This window comes from Vipera ursinii (genome assembly GCF_947247035.1).
Source record: "Vipera ursinii genome assembly, chromosome: 4".
NCBI classification, from domain to species: Eukaryota; Metazoa; Chordata; class Lepidosauria; order Squamata; family Viperidae; genus Vipera; species Vipera ursinii.
The window spans coordinates 52,789,839-52,811,765 of NC_139514.1; the positions used below are offsets into that span (position 1 = coordinate 52,789,839).

Genomic DNA, 21,927 nt, shown 5'->3' on the forward strand with positions numbered 1-21,927 from the left:
ACAATTAGAGCAGAGATCCCCGGCCCTTGGCCTACTACCTGCCTGTGGCCTATTCAGAACCAGGCCCGTGAGTGGCGGGCCGGTGCATGTACACAGTTCAATTTGCACAAGCTGAGCTGTACGTGCGGACCGGCTTGCCGCTTGCATGACCCAGTTCCCACCTTCCCCCTGCTGGGCCCCCTGAGCCGGAAAGATTGGATGCAACTGAACTAGAGTGATTCTGCTGCTTTGTCCTAGGTAGATAAAGTTTGTAAATAAGATTGGGATATGGACTGCTAAGTTTGCGATACTGCACTCAACGATTTCCATCCCAAATTATGCCCTGTGCTTTTAGCTAAGAATTTAATCAGATCGTGAGATGAGGTTGTTCAATAAAGGACTTATCCTGCTATAATAAAATTATAGCTGCAAAGATTGCTGTGCACTATGATAATTACATGGATATTGCTGACAGGGTTTTCAAGCAACTGTAAAATGCAAATGTCATATTGATGAAGTTTTGGAGGCATATACTAAAATGTTGTGCAGGTTCTGAGGTTTTGCTTGATAAAAAAAATTACAGGAAACCAGAAGTTGCCTTTAAGCTTTACGTTTTTACTCAGCTGAACAAAGACGGGCTCCTCTAAAAGAGAGAAGCCCTGAATGACAAGAAATCCTTCTATTTATTCTTTCTGATTACATAAGCAATCCACCCAACAAAGCTGACACACATAAGATAAAGATTTCACCCAGTAAGTCTGGCACACTGTAGATAAGAAGGGAGAAGGCAGAAGTAGCTAAAAATGTTCCCTTTTGGGTGTTTCCCTAAAGACATCATATGTTCCCGAGTGGGTTAGGACATTGGGTGTTTTCCTTGCTGTCCTTCCGTGACCTTGCATCCATGACTCTGCAAGTGCCCAAAGAGCAGGGCCATCTGCACATATTCACAATTGATACTTCCTATGCTGTCTCCTAATTCTGGGTCAACAATAACATACTTGATGCTGAGTTTACCCGCCCTATGCTAAATGCACAAACAATCTAGCTTTAATTCTTTGCTGAAAATTACCATTAAATGTTCATTGTAATTGCACAGAGAGAAACTTCATTTCAATAGTTAATGAAGTGTATTTTTTGCTATTAGTTATTCTTGGCTTATTTTTAAATTAATTGTCCTATGATCTTTGTTGGGCTTCAGTAGCCATTAAATCATGTTTAAACTGTTGCCTTCACTATTTCCCAAGGAAGATTTTAACATGTTTAATTTTTTTACAAATCCATCACCCTCTTGACAACATTTTCTCTAAGTTGTCTAAATGACGGCATAGCGTATAATACCACCATGTTTTTGTAGTTATAGGATAAAAAAAATGAAACAAAGGCTTATTTCAACTAGAAGATAGAAGATAAATTCATTTCATTCTAAATTCTGTTTGATCAAAATACCACCAACTATTACCCAAAAATGATTTCCCATATTTTCTGCATGTAGCTAATACATAATTATTTTATTAAGGATTTGGTTAAGATTTCCAGGTGAAGGTATTGCATTAGTAATTCTTCTAAAGATTTTGTGTGTTTTTTTAAGGATCAGTATTATATACATGCTTAAGTTCAGTTCTTTGTATTTTCTTTTACAGAGAGAAAAATGAACAAACAGAATTTGATTTTGATACAGATAAGTATGATATCAGAATTCCTGCAGATTTGGATGAAGTAACAGGAAAAAGAGGCTATAAAAAACAAGAGAGACAAGATCACATTGTTCCTGAAAGTGATTATTCATTACGGGTACGTTTATTATTCATATTTTAAACTATAACTTGCAGTGCAATATTTCACAGTATATATGTTAGTTCTTGGTAATTGGCTGTATAAAATATTTGGCTTTCAGGTAGATTCCAGCTGTCATCTTTTAACAAAACAATATTTCAATAAGGAATGTTTATATTTATTTGTAAAGGAAATATTTATTTCCTTAATATTTATTAAGGTAATAAAAAATAATAATAAAAACTTTGTATAGTGTCTAATCTTTTTCTTATCCAAAGTAAAATAACTACAATTATTCTGTTTCATCATTGTTGCTAATAAAATTTCTAAAGTTATTTAAAATGCAATATGAACAGGTAAAAGATAAAAACTGACGTAAGTAATGTAATAATACTTATAGCCATGGTGGCACAGTAGTTATAATGCAGTATTGCAGGCTGATTCTACTAACTGCCAGGAGTTCGATCCTCACCGGCTCAAGGTTGACTCAGCCTTCCATCCTTCTGGTGGAAGGTTGGTAAAATGAAGACCCAGATTGTTTGGGGCAATATGCGGACTTCGTAAACTGCTTAGAGAGGACTGTTAAGCACTGTGGAGTGGTATATATGACTAAGTGCTATTGCTAAAGTAAGCCATCATTATTCCAAGATGGCTTTCCTCTGCTGCTGGTGATTTGAAGAAATGACAACTTGGTTTCTGTGCCTTTCATATTATCAGAATAACTACCTCATTTTTATTCAATATTTTTTTTATTCGCTTATCTGGATGAACATTTAATTATTATTTTTACATTCTTACTTACATATTTATAACCATATTTTAGATTATAGTGGGTAACAAGTATAGTCCTGTTACACTTTATGGCTGAATGGATTTTAAATTGTCTGACAATTGTATATGTAAATTCATTAATTTTGCTCCTAGAGTCATGAGGCACACATAACTTCGTGTTTTAATCATTTGTGTAACATAGTTATCTGATTTATAAAAATAGAAAAATCTAGACAGAGTTTCAGTTACATATTTTGTGAGCTTTATAATTATGAATGGGTTATTTAAATTGCTCTGACTTCCTTTAAGATTTCAGTACCTAAGGAAGATATAACTATATACTTTCATTTGCTTTTCAGGCTTATTGCAGTATTTTATATTTAAAGCCAAGGATGCAGATTATTATCAGAGGACAAAAAGTACAAACACAGTTGGTTTCCAAAAGTCTTGCCTATATAGAACGTGATGTTTACAAACCAAAATTTTTGGCTGTATCCTTTATGACTGTGGGCTATGCCATGTTGACTATGAAAAGATAACCTAAAGCAAAATCTCAGTCTATCTTCCTACCCACTCTCGGACCATATGATAATTATTTTTGGAATGAAATTTTGTCAGAAATGCTCTCTTTTGTATGATTGTATTGATTTTGTTCCAGCATATATTGAAAAACCCAAAGTATTCCGGATTGTTCATGTGGAAATTTTAATCTCTAGAATACATAGTGTTAGTGCATGATCATGTTATTCTTCAAGAATTGGTATAATATGTAGCCCAATAATTTAAATTCCAGCAATCTTTGAACATGCACAAATATTTTGATAAGACAAGATCTTTGGAAGTTCTGGACATAAGAAAGCAATCTCCAAATGAGGAACTGAGTAAATCCAGTTTGTTAATGAAAATAATAGTATAATTATAGTGGTCAGAGAAAGGCAAATTGCTAAATAGTTGGAACTCCTCAAATCATCTTTTCTGAGCAAGTAATTAAGGTGAACTGAATAGTGTTATAATGAAGTGGCTATATAGCTGGATCAAAAATTGTATTCAAATTGGACATATAGCACAAGATTTAATCCTAGGCCAACTGCAATAATTGGACTTGGATCAAGAGCTAGTCATAATTGATAACGGGGATAAATAAAATTCAAAATAAAATTAAATTAAAAATCGCCTTAACAACTCAGAGAAACTAGTAACCAATTGAAATATAAAAGAGGCAAATGCAAAGTTCTTAAATTAATAAAGATAAAATATGCAGATACACAATGGGATACCTAGGTAGGTAATAGACTGTGAAAAATATCGTTGAATAATAATAGGTTGAAATCTGAATAGGATTCTGAAAAGTAATATGATTAGGGTACTAGGCTAGAAATCAGGAGAGAGAAAGTTCTAGTCCAGGGGTCAGCAACCTGAAACAGTGAAAGAGCCACTCGGAACCGGTTCCCTCACAAAATGAAAAACTGGGAGCCGCAAAAAATATGTGCGCATGCGCATACATGCACACATGCACAGAACAGGGTTTGACTGAAGAGTGGAGCCAAGGCGAGATATGCACCTACCCTGCATATTTGAATTGATTGGTTGAACTTTTTTAGTCCCACTTTTTTTTTTACTGCACATGGCAGAGGACTGGGAGCCGCAGGAGACGGCTGAAAGAGCCGCATGCGGCTCCGGAGCCGCGGGTTGCAGACCTGTGTTCTAGTCCTTCCTTAAATAAGTAAACTGAGTGGCTGATTCTCTTAACTAAACTCATCTCACAGGGTAATTAAGTTCACTCTTACAAGGAACCAGAATAAATGTTATGGCCAAATTAATCACTTCTGAGATTCTGTTCAAAAAGCAGAATTTAAGTTTATGAGTACAGGGAGTGCAGAATTATTAGGCAAGTTGTATTTTTGAGGATTAATTTTATTATTGAACAACAACCATGTTCTCAATGAACCCAAAAAACTCATTAATATCAAAGCTGAATATTTTTGGAAGTAGTTTTTAGTTTGTTTTTAGTTATAGCTATTTTAGGGGGATATCTGTGTGTGCAGGTGACTATTACTGTGCATAATTATTAGGCAACTTAACAAAAAACAAATATATACCCATTTCAATTATTTATTTTTACCAGTGAAACCAATATAACATCTCAACATTCACAAATATACATTTCTGACATTCAAAAACATAACAAAAACAAATCAGTGACCAATATAGCCACCTTTCTTTGCAAGGACACTCAAAAGCCTGCCATCCATGGATTCTGTCAGTGTTTTGATCTGTTCACCATCAACATTGCGTGCAGCAGCAACCACAGCCTCCCAGACACTGTTCAGAGAGGTGTACTGTTTTCCCTCCTTGTAAATCTCACATTTGATGATGGACCACAGGTTCTCAATGGGGTTCAGATCAGGTGAACAAGGAGGCCATGTCATTAGATTTCCTTCTTTTATACCCTTTCTTGCCAGCCACGCTGTGGAGTACTTGGACGCGTGTGATGGAGCATTGTCCTGCATGAAAATCATGTTTTTCTTGAAGGATGCAGACTTCTTCCTGTACCACTGCTTGAAGAAGGTGTCTTCCAGAAACTGGCAGTAGGACTGGGAGTTGAGCTTGACTCCATCCTCAACCCGAAAAGGCCCCACAAGCTCATCTTTGATGATACCAGCCCAAACCAGTACTCCACCTCCACCTTGCTGGCGTCTGAGTCGGACTGGAGCTCTCTGTCCTTTACCAATCCAGCCACGGGCCCATCCATCTGGCCCATCAAGACTCACTCTCATTTCATCAGTCCATAAAACCTTAGAAAAATCAGTCTTGAGATATTTCTTGGCCCAGTCTTGACGTTTCAGCTTGTGTGTCTTGTTCAGTGGTGGTCGTCTTTCAGCCTTTCTTACCTTGGCCATGTCTCTGAGTATTGCACACCTTGTGCTTTTGGGCACTCCAGTGATGTTGCAGCTCTGAAATATGGCCAAACTGGTGGCAAGTGGCATCTTGGCAGCTGCACGCTTGACTTTTCTCAGTTCATGGGCAGTTATTTTGCGCCTTGGTTTTTCCACACGCTTCTTGCGACCCTGTTGACTATTTTGAATGAAACGCTTGATTGTTCGATGATCACGCTTCAGAAGCTTTGCAATTTTAAGAGTGCTGCATCCCTCTGCAAGATATCTCACTATTTTTGACTTTTCTGAGCCTGTCAAGTCCTTCTTTTGACCCATTTTGCCAAAGGAAAGGAAGTTGCCTAATAATTATGCACACCTGATACAGGGTGTTGATGTCATTAGACCACACCCCTTCTCATTACAGAGATGCACATCACCTAATATGCTTAATTGGTAGTAGGCTTTCGAGCCTATACAGCTTGGAGTAAGACAACATGCATAAAGAGGATGATGTGGTCAAAATACTCATTTGCCTAATAATTCTGCACTCCCTGTATTTATGATTAAAACAATGGCTTCAATCTCCTATACAGTAGTTCATTTGGCTAAATTTTAAGGATCCTCTTGTTCTGGACCCATCACTCTCCTATATATCTAGTAAATGTAGCAAATCAGAAGTCTTAAAAAGAGAAATATTAGAATGTGCTATTGTATACAATCCTTTTATATGGAACAACTTGCCTCCAGAACTTGTGGATGCTCCCAACACTGGAAGTTTTTAAGAAGAGATTGGACAACCATTTGTCTGAAGTGGTATAGGATTTCCTGTCAGAGCAGAGAGTTGTACTAGAAGACCTCCAAGGTCCCTTCCAACTCTGTTATTCTATATATAATTTTAATTTCAAAGTTCTTAAAGCTACCTAGTAAAAAAGTTTTTTTTTAATTTACAATTCTTTTTATTAAGAGGGATATTAAATATTTTTTTTAAAAAAAGACTGCTTGCAGACTGGTGAAGTTCTAATTTTATAAGACTTTGTATACTGACTGATCATTTTTGGGTAAGAAAAGTCATAGAGTCACATGTTTTTCTTAACGTGCGCAAATAAGCCCAAAACAGTACGAATTACTTTTGGATTCAACTGCCGAAATAAAGATCATTATGGGATGATGATGTACCATAGAAACAGGTTAATCAAAGCTTATGAAAGAGTTGGCTATCAGCTAAAGGTAAGACAGATTTATATAAAAAGATTTTACACTTAACATTTTCAAATTATCAATATAACAAGACATTTTAGAATAGAGTGAAATAGTGGTTTTAAAAACAGTCTTTATTTTAAAGCTGTTTGAAAATTTCCTTCAATATCTTGATAGTCCCTGCTCAATGGGTAGCTGAGGCTTGGAGGGCCTTTGTACAACTTTGTCTTGATTGTGCCAGTTCCTGGATTGGGAGTCTCTGCTCAATGCCAGTCATTCTCTAGTCACTTCTTAACTATTGCAGGGCCTCTATCTCTTCATAATGCAGTAAGTCAGGTATTTAGGGGTGCACTTTGGTGTGTAATGCAGTACCTCTAGATCACAAGCTGCAATGGTTTCCTCTCAGCTTCTCCAGTTCAAGAAGCTTATTCCTTGTAATGACCTATATGGCACAAGAGCAGATTATTTACAAGATCATCTCTATCTAAAGATATCTGCCAGGATAACAGGCTGAGCTCAATTGTGGATCTTTTCCTTGAAATAGTGCCATCTAATAGTGCCCCAAAGGTGACCCTTTTCTGTGGCAGCATCAGCCCTTTGGAAAGTTACCTGTTTGGATGCCCCTGACTCATTATAAAAGTAACTATCCCCCCCCCCCAGGTACTGCACCTGGGTTGAGTAAATTCCCACACGGAGTGGGGCATGAATGTGAGCCTGGCCTCTTGTTAATACTTGTTTTTGATGGCTGTTTTTAATCTCATAAGCTGCCAGTGTTGCATTATTTGACTTAGGTGGCCATATAAATTATTTAATTGAATTAAATAGATAGATTAATAAACAAGCTTTTACAAAGAGCCGGCAATATGGTACTGTTCCAGATATTTTGTACTTTTACCTTCTGTCAGCATGACCGGTAGTAAAGAATTGTGCCAGTTGTAGGAACCAGGTTGCCTGCCCTAAATGTTTAGTGTATTTAAAAAAAAACATACCTTTTAATAAAATATTTTCACTATGTGGAAAGATAATTTTCTGTTTTTCATTTATTTTTCTGTATTGCAAATTCCCCTACCTTGTTTAAGTTTTATCCTAACCAAGGAAAACAAGGTAGCTATCAGTCCAAAAATATTTGCTCATCTTAACTTATGTATACTTTTGCATGCATGTCTTGTTTAAATAATTTGTAGATAGTTTTAATATAGGAAAAACAGCCTGCTTTTCGGATATTATTTTGAAAATTGAGCTAAAAGAACAAAAGAACAACTATGCAAGATCAACCGATGGGTTGCCATGAATAATCTAGCGTAACATAGCACATAGGATCACAAATTCTGCATCCTGGAACGTGAATACCAAGGCCTGAGATGTTTGTTTGAATTCCATAGATGGTGCTTAATTCTGTTTTATCTACAATTATTACTTAAAATACATTGATAATTTAAATGAGGTATTTTAAAGAGCTAGGTGTTCTTTGCTAATTGCAGAGTATTTCTGGAAACTCATTCTTCTGGAAGTTAATTTTAGATTTAGTAAATGGTTAAAAAGTGAAAAATCAAAACATTTATAGTGTCTGATATATACTTAAATATACAAATTAAATATATTTTATGGTCCGTTGAGAATTATATTTCATTCTTCCTTGCTACATTTTTTCCATTCCAGCCACGTTCTGAATATCTTGGTGCCATCCCAAGCTTTCTGATGTTAAACCTGATGGAGTTATTACATGTGCCAGCTGAATTCTTTGTTACTACTTCACATTGAGGTGGCATCTGTTCAAGGCCCAAGATGTAGCTAGATATATGAGGTTTATTGAAAATCATCTTGAGAGGCAGGTTCTCTTTGTGGGATTCGTTGTCTAGTTGAAATAAACAATCACAAGCCAAAACTTTCAAGAGAAAACAATGGTAATTTATTTGTACTCCTTTGCAAAGGGGATGCTCCTTGTGCATGCAAGGACACAGTGGACACACCCCAAATTTTCAATATTCGTTCTTTATACTCCATTGCCATTACAAATTTATCTCCCACCTCTTCTTCATTGGCTTGGTAATCATGCTGTAATCATAATAGTCACAACCTATCTAAAGCGAATACATGATCTCCGCTCCTGACTACTTACCCACTCCCCTAATTCTATCGCCCCACCCTTATTTACGAATTACCTACCTTCCTAGATACAATTCTCAAGCTTCAAGCTATATACAATTCTCAAGCTTCAAGCTATATACTATACTATACTATATATAGTATTGTCTCCTCAACTCCACAGACTACTAATATAACACAGAGGGGAAAAAAGAAAAACACAATTTTTCTAGAAAGAGAACTGACATTAGATGTTACTAATATGACTTTTATAAAATAGGACTGCTTTCATTCAATAATTTATACTTCCCTGATTTTTATTACTAGTATCCTGAAATACTGAAATATTTACATGCTCAGTTTTAAAATACATTTCCAGAATTTTAGATATTCAGTTTTACTATCCATCATTCAAGATGCCTATTGTGTTATCCAAGATATTTCCTTTATTTAACTTTTCTCCCAACAAATTGTGCTTGGTGGTCCAAGGATATTTGATTCTGTTAATTATTGCCATTCTTTCCTAAAACCATAAAAGGTCAAAACCTAGATGTCATAAAACCATAAATGTATGCTGTAAAACCATAAACTATGAGAACCAGTTCTCTGGTTTCCATAGTTTATGGTTTTATAGCATGCATTTATGGTTTTATGACACCTAGGTTTTGACCTTCATGGTTTTAGTTTTATTTGTTCTATAGAAAGGATTTGTAAAATCCTGTGCACAGAGAATACTTTTTCTCTACAAACATCTCGGATGGATTGGCCCTACTATAAATACATGGTATACCATTCACTTGAATATATTAAGATATTAAATTTTTTAATACATTCTGCTGCTTTCCAGATCATACAAAGTAAAATCAGATTGACAAAAAATGGAGGATCTGATTTTGAACTTTGAAAGAAAAAACAGCATGCTTCACTATAAATGCAGCCTTCAATTATAGAATAAAACTTTAGCTGAACAAGCCTAAAATGTGTATTATAAGCATAAGGGCATATGACATTTTAATCTGCAAGCTGTATGAGCTGCAATAGACTCAACCAGCCAGTAAATTGTAATACAAGTAGCAAGCAGTATTTGCCCCAAAAGGAAGGAGCCATGTTTTGGGAAACAGGATGTTTTTCCTTGTTTATAGCCGTGGGTTCCCAACCTGAAATTAGCAACATAGCTATATGGCAGGACTATTCCTCTTAGGAGCATACCCAAAGCACAGTTTTGCTACATTACTGACTTCAAAGGGTTCCTGTGGTTTTAGACTTAAAATATGTTTAATAAAAACAAGTAAAAAGGTGGATTTCTAATGGCATATTTCCCTATGTAGAGTTGTTATTCTTGGTTTAGACACCTATAGTAAACTTCTTCTAATGGACTCAAAAATTAGACGTAAAAGTTAATAGAAGAATCTTCTGAAACAAACATTATGTTAGCTACTTTGCAAAAATCTTATTCTGATCCAAAAATACTATTCTAGAGCTATGAACCCTAAAAACTTAGTGGATTAGCGTGTTATAATAAGACAGACATTTTACGGCTCCCGGATCACATCCAGCCCTTTGGCTGTTCCCATATAAGGTCATTTGGAAATTAGAAATCAAATGTAAATAAATGTATGCTATGCAATACAACTGCATTGCTTTTATTTTGAAGGCAATTGGTATTTTTTTAATTTAGGGGTGTGTGTGCATGCATGCCTATGCATCTTCATAATCCTATTGGTTTGGCCCTCCACTACAGTCTCAGTTTCTTATGTGACCCCCTGAGAAAATTAATTTCTCACTTCTGCTTAAAAAATGGGATTTCATCAGCCCATTTTTCCCCTCTTTTAAATATAATGTCTTGCAGAGAGGCCTGTTTTTTTCTTGTGCTAGCTAAACCAATTTGCTCCCCGCCATGATGTAAAATGTTCACATAGTATAAATAACCTTATTTTAGTTACTTTTAAAAGCTTGAGAATATTAATAGTTTCTCCCAGTTTCTCTATCATTTTAATCGTACCTTGCTGCACTATTTTCTGTTTAACCTTTGAAGTGAAAAACTGGAAAATTATGTTTAAAAACATTTTAAACAGTTTTATTTAAAATAAAGAACTCTTAGGTGTATTTTGGAGATTTGTGTTTTATAAATATTTGTGTAACACATCTTGATTAAGAGCATGAATGTTCAGCTATAATAGTTTTGAGATATTAACACATGTAAACATATGTGCATTTTTCTCTTTTTTCTTCCACAGGCAAACAATATGGGTGTAGGTGTAATTGGTATTATTGAATGCAACTTTCTGAAACCAACCCATAATAAACAGGACTTTGATTATACTAACGAATATAGGTAAATGTTTATAAAAGTTTTTGTGCATGTTAAATATTCTTATTTATAACACTAGATATTATACCAAGCTGGATGAATTGAACTTCATGCCAGATGGATCCTAGCTTCTCTGTGTTGAGAGAAAGACCAAGGGTGTGGCTATTTAACTTTCCATAGAAATAGAAGACATCATGCAAACGGAAGCCTTGCTTTATCAGTGTTCTGAACCAGCCCTCTTCTGGCCTTGTAAAGGCAAACCCCTATTCAAAAAGAAGAGACTGGAGAGCGTCCAAGGCTAAAAGGCATCTGCCAAGATTTAATTACGCAGTTAACAAAAACACTAGAGCTTGTCTTCTCAAGCGGAAAAGTTGCTTTCAGCAACCAGCCCCTCCCCAAACACTCCTTTTATAGAGAGCTCAGGGCGTGGTCTCCCTGTGCCTCCTCCCGAGGAGTCCCACATTCTTTCTTTGTTTGTTCCTGCTCGACTGCCTCCTGCGTCGGGCGTCCTTGAACAGGGCCAGCTGTGGGTCATCATCTTCCGCACTATCGGGCTCACGCAGCTGAGAAGAGGGCCCCGGCTGGGAACTCTGCCAAGCCTCCACGCCATCATCAACCGGTTCGTCTCCCACACGGTCCTCCTCCCCCTCATCTGAGTCATCCGACACATCTGAGCCGGCTGCCGAAACCACAGACTGGCCCTGAGTCACAACACTATCCCGCACCGCAGGGCCCTTCCCCCGGGTCTGCCGATCCGGATGCGGTCGGGATGGGAACTGTTCGTGAAACGCAGTCACCAACGCAGGGGCATGAACGGCGGTCGCGTCTTCCCATGTGAAGTCCTCCGGCCCGTACCCTTTCCACTCGATCAGGTACTGGAAGCGACCTTTCAGCCAGCGGGAATCCCTGATGCTGGCGACCTCGTACTCGGGGGTGCTGCCTCCATCACGAGTTCCTGATGGGGGAGGTTCCGCTTGGCGAAGTGGACAGGCCGGTTGTTCGGGGACCAACAAGGACCGATGGAAGACGGGGTGCACGCGCAGGGAACGTGGCAGAGTTAAACGATAGGCGACCGGATTGATGACGGCCTCGACTGGGAACGGTCCAAGGTAACGGTGGTCCAGCTTCCTCGCCGGCCGAGTGGATGGTAGGTTCCTGGTGGACAGCCAGACCCGATCCCCCACCGATAGTGGAGGCGTATCCCTTCTCGACCGATCGGCGAACCTCTTGTAGTCGGCCTTGGCCTTCTCCAGCTGCCGTCGCACCAACCGATGGATCGCCTGTAACTCCGCCATAAATTCGTTCGCTGCCGGCTCCGATGAGTCCACGGGAGAAAGGGGGAAAAACCGGGGGTGATAACCCACGTTGGCCAAGAACGGTGTCATCTGCGTGGAGGTGTGCTGCGAGTTGTTAAAGGCAAACTCGGCTATGGCCAAATAGTCCACCCAATTGTCCTGCTGCAGGTTAACGTAGCAGCGCAGATACTGCTCTAAGATGCCGATGACCTTCTCGGTACCCCCGTCGGTCTGAGGATGATGCGCGGACGAGAGGCAAACCTTAATGTCCAACGCCCGCATCAACTCCTGCCAGAAGCGGGCTGTAAACTGGGCCCCCCTATCGGAGACGACTCTATCGGGAAGGCCGTGCAGCCGGAACACCTGTTGGATGAACATGCGACTAGTGGCGCGAGCTGACGGTAAGCCGCGACAGGGGATGAAGTGCGCCATCTTGGTCAACATGTCCACCACCACAAACACTGTCGTGAAGCCGGAGGATGGGGGTAGATCCGTCAGAAAGTCCATGGACACAGCCCCCCAGGGTCTCTTGGGTGTTGGCAAGGGCTGCAGTAAACCAGGCGGGGCCCCTGTCGCTGACTTGGCCTGCCTGCAAGGAATGCAGGAGGTGACGTAAGACTGGACATCGTGTCGGACTCGGGGCCACCAGAAGGTACGGGAGACCAGGTTCAGAGTCTTGAACAGGCCAAAATGCCCCGCAGCCGGGTTATCATGACACTGGCTGAGGACGAGTCCCCTGAGTGGCCCTCCTGGAACATAGAGCCGGTCACGATAATACAGGAGTCCATCCGCGACCGACCAAGGCGAATCTGGCCCCACCTCTTCCTTCCGCTGAGCCACCCACGCCTCCTGCTGCTGCGCCTCCCGGATCCGAGCCCGTATATCCACCGGCTCCCGCACCGCAGCAAAAGACTCGACGGGGATCACTGTCCTGGGCGGAAGCTTGTCTTCCGCTCGGGTGTACTCGGGCTTTCTGGACAGAGCATCCGCTCTCTGGTTGTGCCCGCTTGGTATGTACCGCACCCGGAAGTCAAACCTCGCAAAGAAGAGGGACCACCGGATCTGGCGTTGATTCAAATTCCGAGCGGTCTGCAGGCTTTCCAGATTCTTGTGGTCCGTCCGGACCTCGATCTGATGCCGCGCCCCCTCCAGATGATGCCTCCAAGCCTCGAACGCCGCCTTGATGGCCAGCAGCTCCTTCTCCCAGATGGTATAGTTGCGCTCCGAGGGGTTCAATTTCCGAGAGTGATACGCGCAAGGGAAAAGGGTACCGCTGGGCGTCGTTGCCTGGAGTAACACGGCCCCAATGGCAATGTCGGAGGCGTCCGCCTCCACGACAAACGGCCGTTGCGGGTCGGGATGTTTCAAGATGGGCTCCTTCATGAAGGCGTCCTTCAAAGCCTGGAACGCCTGTTGTTCGGGGGCGTTCCACTGGAACCGAGTCTTCTTCTGCAGGAGCCGGGTGAGGGGGGCTGTCAAGGCAGCAAAGCCAGGGATGAATGTCCGATAGTAGTTGGCAAATCCAAGGAGTCGCTGAACGTCCTTCACGCGACGCGGGGGTTGCCAACTCTGCAACGACTCGACTTTACTCGGCTCCATGGCGATGCCCTCAGGAGAAATGCGGTGACCCAGGAAATCGATGGTCACCTGGTAGAACTGGCACTTCTCCAACTTGGCAAACAGCCGATGTTCCCGGAGGCGCTGCAGGACCTGACGGAGATGCTGATGATGCGCTTCACGCGACGGGGAGTAAATCAGGATGTCGTCCAGGTAAATCACGACAAACTGGTCCAACAGATCCCGAAAGATATCGTTCATAAAATGCTGAAACACAGCGGGGGCGTTGGTCAGGCCAAACGGCATCACCGTGTACTCGAAATGTCCATAGCGAGTACCAAACGCCGTCTTCCACTCATCACCCGGCCGAACCCTGACGAGGTTGTAAGCTCCACGCAGGTCCAGTTTCGTGAAGATCTTAGCCTCCCGGAGTCGGTCCAAGAGCTCGGGGATGAGGGGCAGCGGGTAGCGGTTACGCACCGTGATGGCGTTGAGTTTCCGGTAGTCACAGCAGAGCCGTAACTCGCCCGACTTCTTTTTGACGAAGAGCACGGGCGCAGACACTGGCGAGGACGAGGGCCGGATGAAACCACGAGCCAAATTCTTTGTCAGGAAGTCCCGCAATGCAGCCAACTCGGGCTCCGACATGGAGTACAAACGCCCCACTGGGAGAGGCGCATCAGGGACTAGATCAATGGAACAGTCATAGGGCCTGTGCGGGGGTAATTAGTCCGCCTCTGACTCGCTGAACACATCAGCAAAGTCGGACAGTTCGGGAGGCAAGGAAACCCCTGAGGAACCCTCCACCTGGCCGGCACAGATATGGCGGGTGTGGTCCACGCACTGCAAACTTGGGAAGGTGACCAAGTTCTGAGACCAATAGATCTGTGGATCATGCGCCCGGAGCCACGCCAGTCCCAAGACCACGGGGAAGTGCAGATCCGAAGTGACGTAGAACTGAATGGCCTCCACATGGGTACTGATGGCCATACACACGGGTTGCGTGGCGGCCGTAATAGGCCCGGACAGGAGCACTCGACCATCGATGGTCTCCACAAGCATGGGCGGATCCACTGGACACTGGGGAACAGCCCATTTGGCCACAAAGGCCGAATCCATAAAGTTAGTGGTAGCCCCAGAGTCAATTAAGGCATGGACCGGAATCCCCTCTGGCTTGCCAGGAAGGATCAGTCGTGCCTCCAGAATCAAATGCCGTGGAGGTTCACAGACACCGTCGGAACGGCGTCGCTCGGCGTGGTCGTTGTGGGTCGCCCGATCTTTCACACCGTCTAGATCGGGCTCGGGCCGTTTCCCGACAGCAAAGCAGGGGACTTTCTCGGGGCAGGCTTGGTCACTGACGCCCGCTGACGCTTCTTCGGGCAAGAAGCAGTCAAATGTCCAGGGTCCCCACAGTAAAAACACAACCCCTCCGATCGTCGTCTGTCCATTTCCGTCACCGATAGACGGGACCTGGCGGCACCCAGCTCCATTGGCTCCTCCCTCTGGACTGGGGGCTCACGCACAACAGGGGCGGCAGGGGTCTGTGGGGTGGCACGGCGACTCTTACGCTGCTGCAGCCGGGCATCGATCCGCAGACAAAGATGGATCAGCCCATTCAGGTCTGAGGGAATGTCCACGCGGGCCAGCTCATCCAACATCTCCTCTGACAAGCCATCCTGAAAGGCATCCACGAGCGCAGCCTCATTCCAGGCGGAATCCTGGCTAAGCAGCCGGAAATCGCTGATATAGGCCTGTAGAGGGCGCTGACCCTGCCTCAAAGCTTTCAGGCGTCGGGTGGCAGTCTGCGCCTTAATCGGGTCCTCGTACATGAGGCGCATATGGTCACAAAACCCCCCAAAGTTATCCAACAAAGGGCTAGGCTGTGCCAACAGAGGCGTGCCCCAACGAGCTGCATCTCCCGACAGAAGGCTCAACATGAATCCCACCTTATCTCGGTCAGTGGGGAAATCAGCTGCTCTCACGCTGATATAAAGCTGACATTGTCCCAGGAAGGCAGGAAACAGTTCTGGTTTACCAGCAAATTTATCCGGCATAGCTATCTGACATTTCCTCCTGGGTGGGGGTGCAGCATGTACCTGAGCTTGCAGTTGTGCCACCTGAGCTGCCAGCAAAGTGAGTTGCTGGGTAAGCTGGGCATTCTCGGCAAGAAGCTGCTCCATCGTAGTAATAAGGGGTGGGAGGCTGAAAGCAAACTGTTCTGAACCAGCCCTCTTCTGGCCTTGTAAAGGCAAACCCCTATTCAAAAAGAAGAGACTGGAGAGCGTCCAAGGCTAAAAGGCATCTGCCAAGATTTAATTACGCAGTTAACAAAAACACTAGAGCTTGTCTTCTCAAGCGGAAAAGTTGCTTTCAGCAACCAGCCCCTCCCCAAACACTCCTTTTATAGAGAGCTCAGGGCGTGGTCTCCCTGTGCCTCCTCCCGAGGAGTCCCACATTCTTTCTTTGTTTGTTCCTGCTCGACTGCCTCCTGCGTCGGGCGTCCTTGAACAGGGCCAGCTGTGGGTCATCATCTTCCGCACTATCGGGCTCACGCAGCTGAGAAGAGGGCCCCGGCTGGGAACTCTGCCAAGCCTCCACGCCATCATCAACCGGTTCGTCTCCCACACGGTCCTCCTCCCCCTCATCTGAGTCATCCGACACATCTGAGCCGGCTGCCGAAACCACAGGCTGGCCCTGAGTCACAACAATCAGGATTTTTGATACTTAGCCAGATAAAAGCCATATTCCACTCTGAAATGATTTAGTGTCTGTCTTGTGTGTGTGATAGTATTAAAAGGGAGACCAGCATACTGCATGTTTATCTTATTCTGATGCAATTGCTTACTTCTATAAACGAGTGCTCATATTGTAGGTGTTTCAGGGAAGCTATTGAGGCGGAGAGCTTTAGCCTTTTAAGTAGATCCAGTTCTCAATAGTCAATTTGGCATAGTGGTTAAAGGCACTGATAAGAAACCAGGAGACTGTGAGTTCTAGCTTTGCCTTAGACATGAAGCCAACAGGCCAGTCATTCTCTGTCAGGAATAAAACAATGACAAACCACTTCCAGAAATGTTGTCAAGAAAACTACATAGGTGTGTCCAAGCAATCACCAGGAGTCAAAACTGTCTGAAAGGCACAAGAAAAAAAAATATTACCAGCAACTTATGGTAAAACAATGGTGCCCAAGGAATAACAAAAAATTGACTCCTTTTCTCTGGGGAGGAATATGCCATCAAAGATATTCACTCATTGGACATTTGAGTCCAAATCATTGCTTTCTTATTCTCTGTTTCATTTCTGTGATAATTATATTTGCTGTTAAGTTGTATTAGGAACTTCAAAGTAGTCTTTCTTGTTTATTAGGCGTACAATACATGCCCTTGGTGAAAAACTTAACGATTATTGGAATGAGATGCAAGCAAAGAAAACAGAATATCCTCTGGAAGTATTAGTTGACGATACACAGTAAGTTTTTATAAGCATAAATCTTTCCATAATACTTCTGGGCTTGAATAATTATAAACTATAGTTGTACTTTTCTAGGTCTTATATAGCTCATAATTTGTTACAGGAAACGGCCTGATCAGACCTGGGTTCAATGTGATACTTGCTTAAAATGGAGGAAGCTTCCAGATGGAATTAATCACTTGCCAGAGAAATGGTACTGTTCATATAACCCTGACCCTCAGTTCAGGTAAAATAGGTAGAAATGAAATAACATTTTAGGTGTAATGTTAGCTACATAAAAATTAACAATATCTTACTACTTTTTAAATTAGAAATTGCAATGTGCCTGAAGAGCCTGAAGATGATGATTTAATACCATATGAGAAAACACATAAAAAAAAGTGAGTATTCAATAACAAGCAATTTGAAATATACTTTCATGTATCTTAAAAGCACTTCTTAGACTGTGAAAAGACAAGGTCAGCATAAATGCTATTCATTCTACACAGTTTAAAATTGGTTTATTTTATTTGCCCCTCTATAACAGATGTAGAATTCAGGCAAATTATGGTAGGGTTTAACTGTTTCAATGAAAGAGATCAAGACGATTATACTTTTTATTGAAGATTTTAGTTATAGTAATAAAAACAAATACAAATTAAACTCAGAGAAAGGAAAATAAAAAGTAAAAGGTACCAAGAAGCAAAAAGAAAAAAGAGTGGGAAAAATATATTGTTATCAACTGAAGACCACAATTGGACTTTAGATGATGCCAGGGATGCTGCAACTGTTGTCGATACATGCCAGTATTGACTTTTTCCAGAGCCATCTTAATTTTGAACAGTCATTAAATGTATGATCATAAATCAAGGGCTACTTGTAATAAAGAAGTAGCTTCCAATCTTTAACATTAAGTATGATACTACATAAATAAGTTTGGTAGCTTTTCACCTCCTATTGACATCTCTTCTTCCCATAACCCATCCCATAAGACATCGCTTTGCAGGCGTTAGCAAAAAGTCTATAAAACGTTGCCAGAATTTTATAAAACGTGTCCTATTTTAACCTTCGTCAAATAAGCCAACTTTATATTCCTTCTTTTTTACTTCTGAAAGTCTTAATCTTCAATTTATTCAAAACTGTCATAGAATTTATTTATTTATTTTTTCAATTCTTTGTCCCATCACATAGGCTTTTACAAGGCTTTAACAAGCCTCATTTGTAAATCTAATGTAAAGATATTACCCAGGTTGTTCCCCTGGTTTATCATTTATATTTGCTTTGTAGTTTTTTTCATCCAGCTTTTGTATAGTTCAGGGGTAGTCAACCTTGGCTCTTTTATGACTCATGGACTTCAGAATTCTGGGAGTTGAAGTCCATGAGTCGTAAAAGAGCTGAGGTTGCCTACCCTTGGTATAGTTAGTAAAGTGTCCTTATTTGGATCATTCTCTTAGCCCGTCACTTTTACTTTCATTTCAAATGCCTTCTCTATCAAGTAACCAGAACTTTTTAAAATATATCAGTATTTATAGTTTAATATTTCTGCATCAAGCAAGATTTGTTTCACATCTGTTGAAGTAAAGGTCAAAAGACTCCTTTCCCTAAAAATTTAATGTCTGTAAGGAAATCTTATTTTAGCTTTGTAAACATTTTGCAATCAGTTGCTAGAATATAAGCCGTAATGAAAATAGCTTGGTCAGTAAAACACTCAGAAATGCTTTCTCTAATGAAACCGCAAATGTAGTTAAGAGATAAGACAGCTGCATAGAAAATAAGAACTTGGGGGTAGCAAATGCTGAGAATTGCGTAAAATGATGATTGTGCTACAATTTGCTAAATATAGGTAATGAAAGTAGTCTTTTGGGTGATCTAAGGGGATGGCTTATGGGGCTTATGAGCAAGTAAATTTATAAAAAATATATTATTTAAGGTGTGGCCTTTGTACTGGCCTAGTGGAAGTGATCCCCCTGTGTCCTTCTGTGCAGAGTAAAATCTTTTGTAGTCTCCATCTTGATGTGTTTTCATTGGGCACTGCATAACAGACAAGACCAGTTTTCTGTGATAATACTATCATTCTTTCATTAACATCCTTTAGACATAGTCCATCCATAGAAACAGACAGTGTTAAATATATATTTTTGTTTGTTTGTTTGTTTGTAGCCACCCCTCTGTGGGTGGCATGTACCATAAAACATAAAAACAAATTTAAAACAATTTAAACAATACAAAATAAATATATGTGTTTGCCACATAGCACTATTGCCATAGATGCTAAAACAGCCAAGAGGTGGGGCTCCAGGCCAGACACACAACCAAATCTTCCTGTGTTTACAAAAGGTCAACAGGATGGGGGTCATTCTGATCTCTGAAGGGAGAATATTTGAGAGAAGTGGGGCTACAGCAAGGAAGGCATGTCTTCTGGTCCCTGTCAGCCAACATTCCTTGGCTCACAGGACCTATAATATGCCCAACCTGCTGAATGGATAGGAATTATTGGGAGAAGATTAATAATAATAATAATAATAATAATAATAATAATAATAATAATAATAATAATAATAATAATAATAATAATAATATAAAGTTGGAAGGGACCTTGGAGGTCATCTAGTCCAACCCCCTACTCAGGCAGGAAACCCTATACCATTTCAGGCAAATAGTCCCTTAGGTAATGCGGCCTCAAGCCATGAAGTATTTTAAAGGTGATAACCAGTATTTTGAATTACTAGTAGTAGTACAGCTCACATAGTAGTGGTGTTATTTACATGAATTACCCAACACTCTTTACTATCTGTGCAGCCTTGCCATTGGAAGTTTCTAAATGCTCTTTAAGGGCAGCCCTGTATAGAGAGTGTTGCAGTAATCCAGATAAGAGGTCATGAATGTCTTGTCAGATGCAATTGCTGTACATCCGTAAGGGGTTAATGACTTCAGAAAAGAGGTGGAATCCCTGACAAAATGGCCTTAAGGGGCAGTTATCCATGATCAGGCGAGATCTTGCCACACCACATCCCAGAGTAGCCATCTGGAGTGGAGACATTTATTTGCAACAAAATAAAATCAACAGGTGGTTTGTACTTGTGCTGAGCATCCAGGTCAAGCAGATTAACCTCTTAAAATAGAACACAGTTTCCTGCATCATAATTTATATTAAAATCAAATCTTGAGTGTATATAATAATACTTCTTTGTATCAAACAGAGACAGAGAGAAATTAAAGAAAAGACTGGAATACAGCCAACAGGTAATTGAACATATTAAAATGCATATGTGTTTACTTTTATTTTAAACAGCTCCACCAGTGAATATGTGCATTTCAAAAAGGCAAGTTCTTCTGGCAGAAAAAATTAAGGAGTTAGAATCAGGGAAGGAGTGAGGGGAGAGCTTTGGTGCAGGAAGGGTGCGAGAGAAGAGGGGTGGGGAAGTTACATGGGTGCATAACTGGCCAATATGATACAAGCACAAAGGGACTAAGGCCACATGGATGGGGAGATCTCAGCAACTTGTGATCTTCCCTGCAAGCTTCTCCATTGATTTTCTGGGGAAGCCACAAGGAGAGTTGCAAATGGCAACAATGTGATTGAGGGCATAGCAACCAATCATAAACTGGTTACCAAGAGCTCAGATTATGATCAGGTGACCAGGAGGTGCTGGGATGGCCTGAACTGTGTGGACTGATTACAACACCATTCCTTCAGTCATGACTTCAAATGTTCACTGAACAAATGATCATAGGTCATAGAGTAGACTATATTTATATGTATTCGGTGAACATTTTATGTTCTGTTTGACATCTAATTCAAACAGTTGTGAGGTAAAAAATAAAGTAATTGTCCTGGTATTATCATATCTGTTCTAGTCATATATCACCACTTTAAAGGGAAATATCTTGAAGAAAAGTGATTCCGCTCTAATTATTATGAAATGATGCATTTTCTACAGATATATAATGAAATGTATTTGCCAATATCATCCGTCTTGTCGAACGCATCCCCAGCAATGGATGAAAGTATTTCAGGATTGCATGTAGAAACCTCAAGTACACCTCTAAACAGGAATTTAAATATATCAGATACATCAGTATCTTCTCCACATTCAGATTCTGAAAATAGGTCAGTACATTTATTTTTTTAATGCAACTTTTATACCATTTCAATCATTTACTGGTTCTACAGAATAATATAACTATCAATACATCCCCATATATATTTTAATACAATATATATTTATGTTCTAATGTAACTTGATATAGCATTGATGGCACCCTATCTCTATCAAAATAGTAATGTAATCTTTGAAAGCCTACCAATATTCCACAATTCTGGAAGAGGAAAGGGAAAACCCCTTGCCCTTTAAGTGTATGGTTTGAGCCAAGTTTATTGTAGCTGTGCAGGTGAGGCAGGGGTTTCTACCCACTCATAGGGCATCAGGAGAAATTTATTTAGTGATTTTGTTTACATAAGGAAAAGCAGAATCCCTTAGTAACTACCCCACCCCCAACTTACCTGATTTTCCCTTTTAATTATTAGTCTTGATTCTATCAATTCAGCATCTGTAGCAATTTTAGCAGCCTGCTTGCCTGTTGTTCCTGAGGTTTCTCTGCTGTGATCTTCAAGCTGTGTTAGCTTTTTAAATAA

General features: G+C 41.0%; 1 protein-coding gene across 2 annotated transcripts in view; it reads left to right on the forward strand.

Moving 5' to 3' along the window:
* Window positions 1–21,927, forward strand: part of MORC3 (MORC family CW-type zinc finger 3) — a 46,648-nt gene that overhangs the window by 17,043 nt on the left and 7,678 nt on the right. For both annotated transcript variants that reach the window (XM_083361430.1, XM_083361431.1), the window contains exons 6-14: window positions 1,620–1,770; window positions 2,883–3,014; window positions 6,507–6,626; window positions 10,919–11,016; window positions 17,208–17,309; window positions 17,416–17,538; window positions 17,624–17,692; window positions 20,492–20,534; window positions 21,233–21,402. In XM_083361430.1, the coding sequence (XP_083217556.1) occupies window positions 1,620–1,770; window positions 2,883–3,014; window positions 6,507–6,626; window positions 10,919–11,016; window positions 17,208–17,309; window positions 17,416–17,538; window positions 17,624–17,692; window positions 20,492–20,534; window positions 21,233–21,402 (1,008 nt within the window). The remainder of the gene's footprint in view (window positions 1–1,619; window positions 1,771–2,882; window positions 3,015–6,506; window positions 6,627–10,918; window positions 11,017–17,207; window positions 17,310–17,415; window positions 17,539–17,623; window positions 17,693–20,491; window positions 20,535–21,232; window positions 21,403–21,927) is intronic.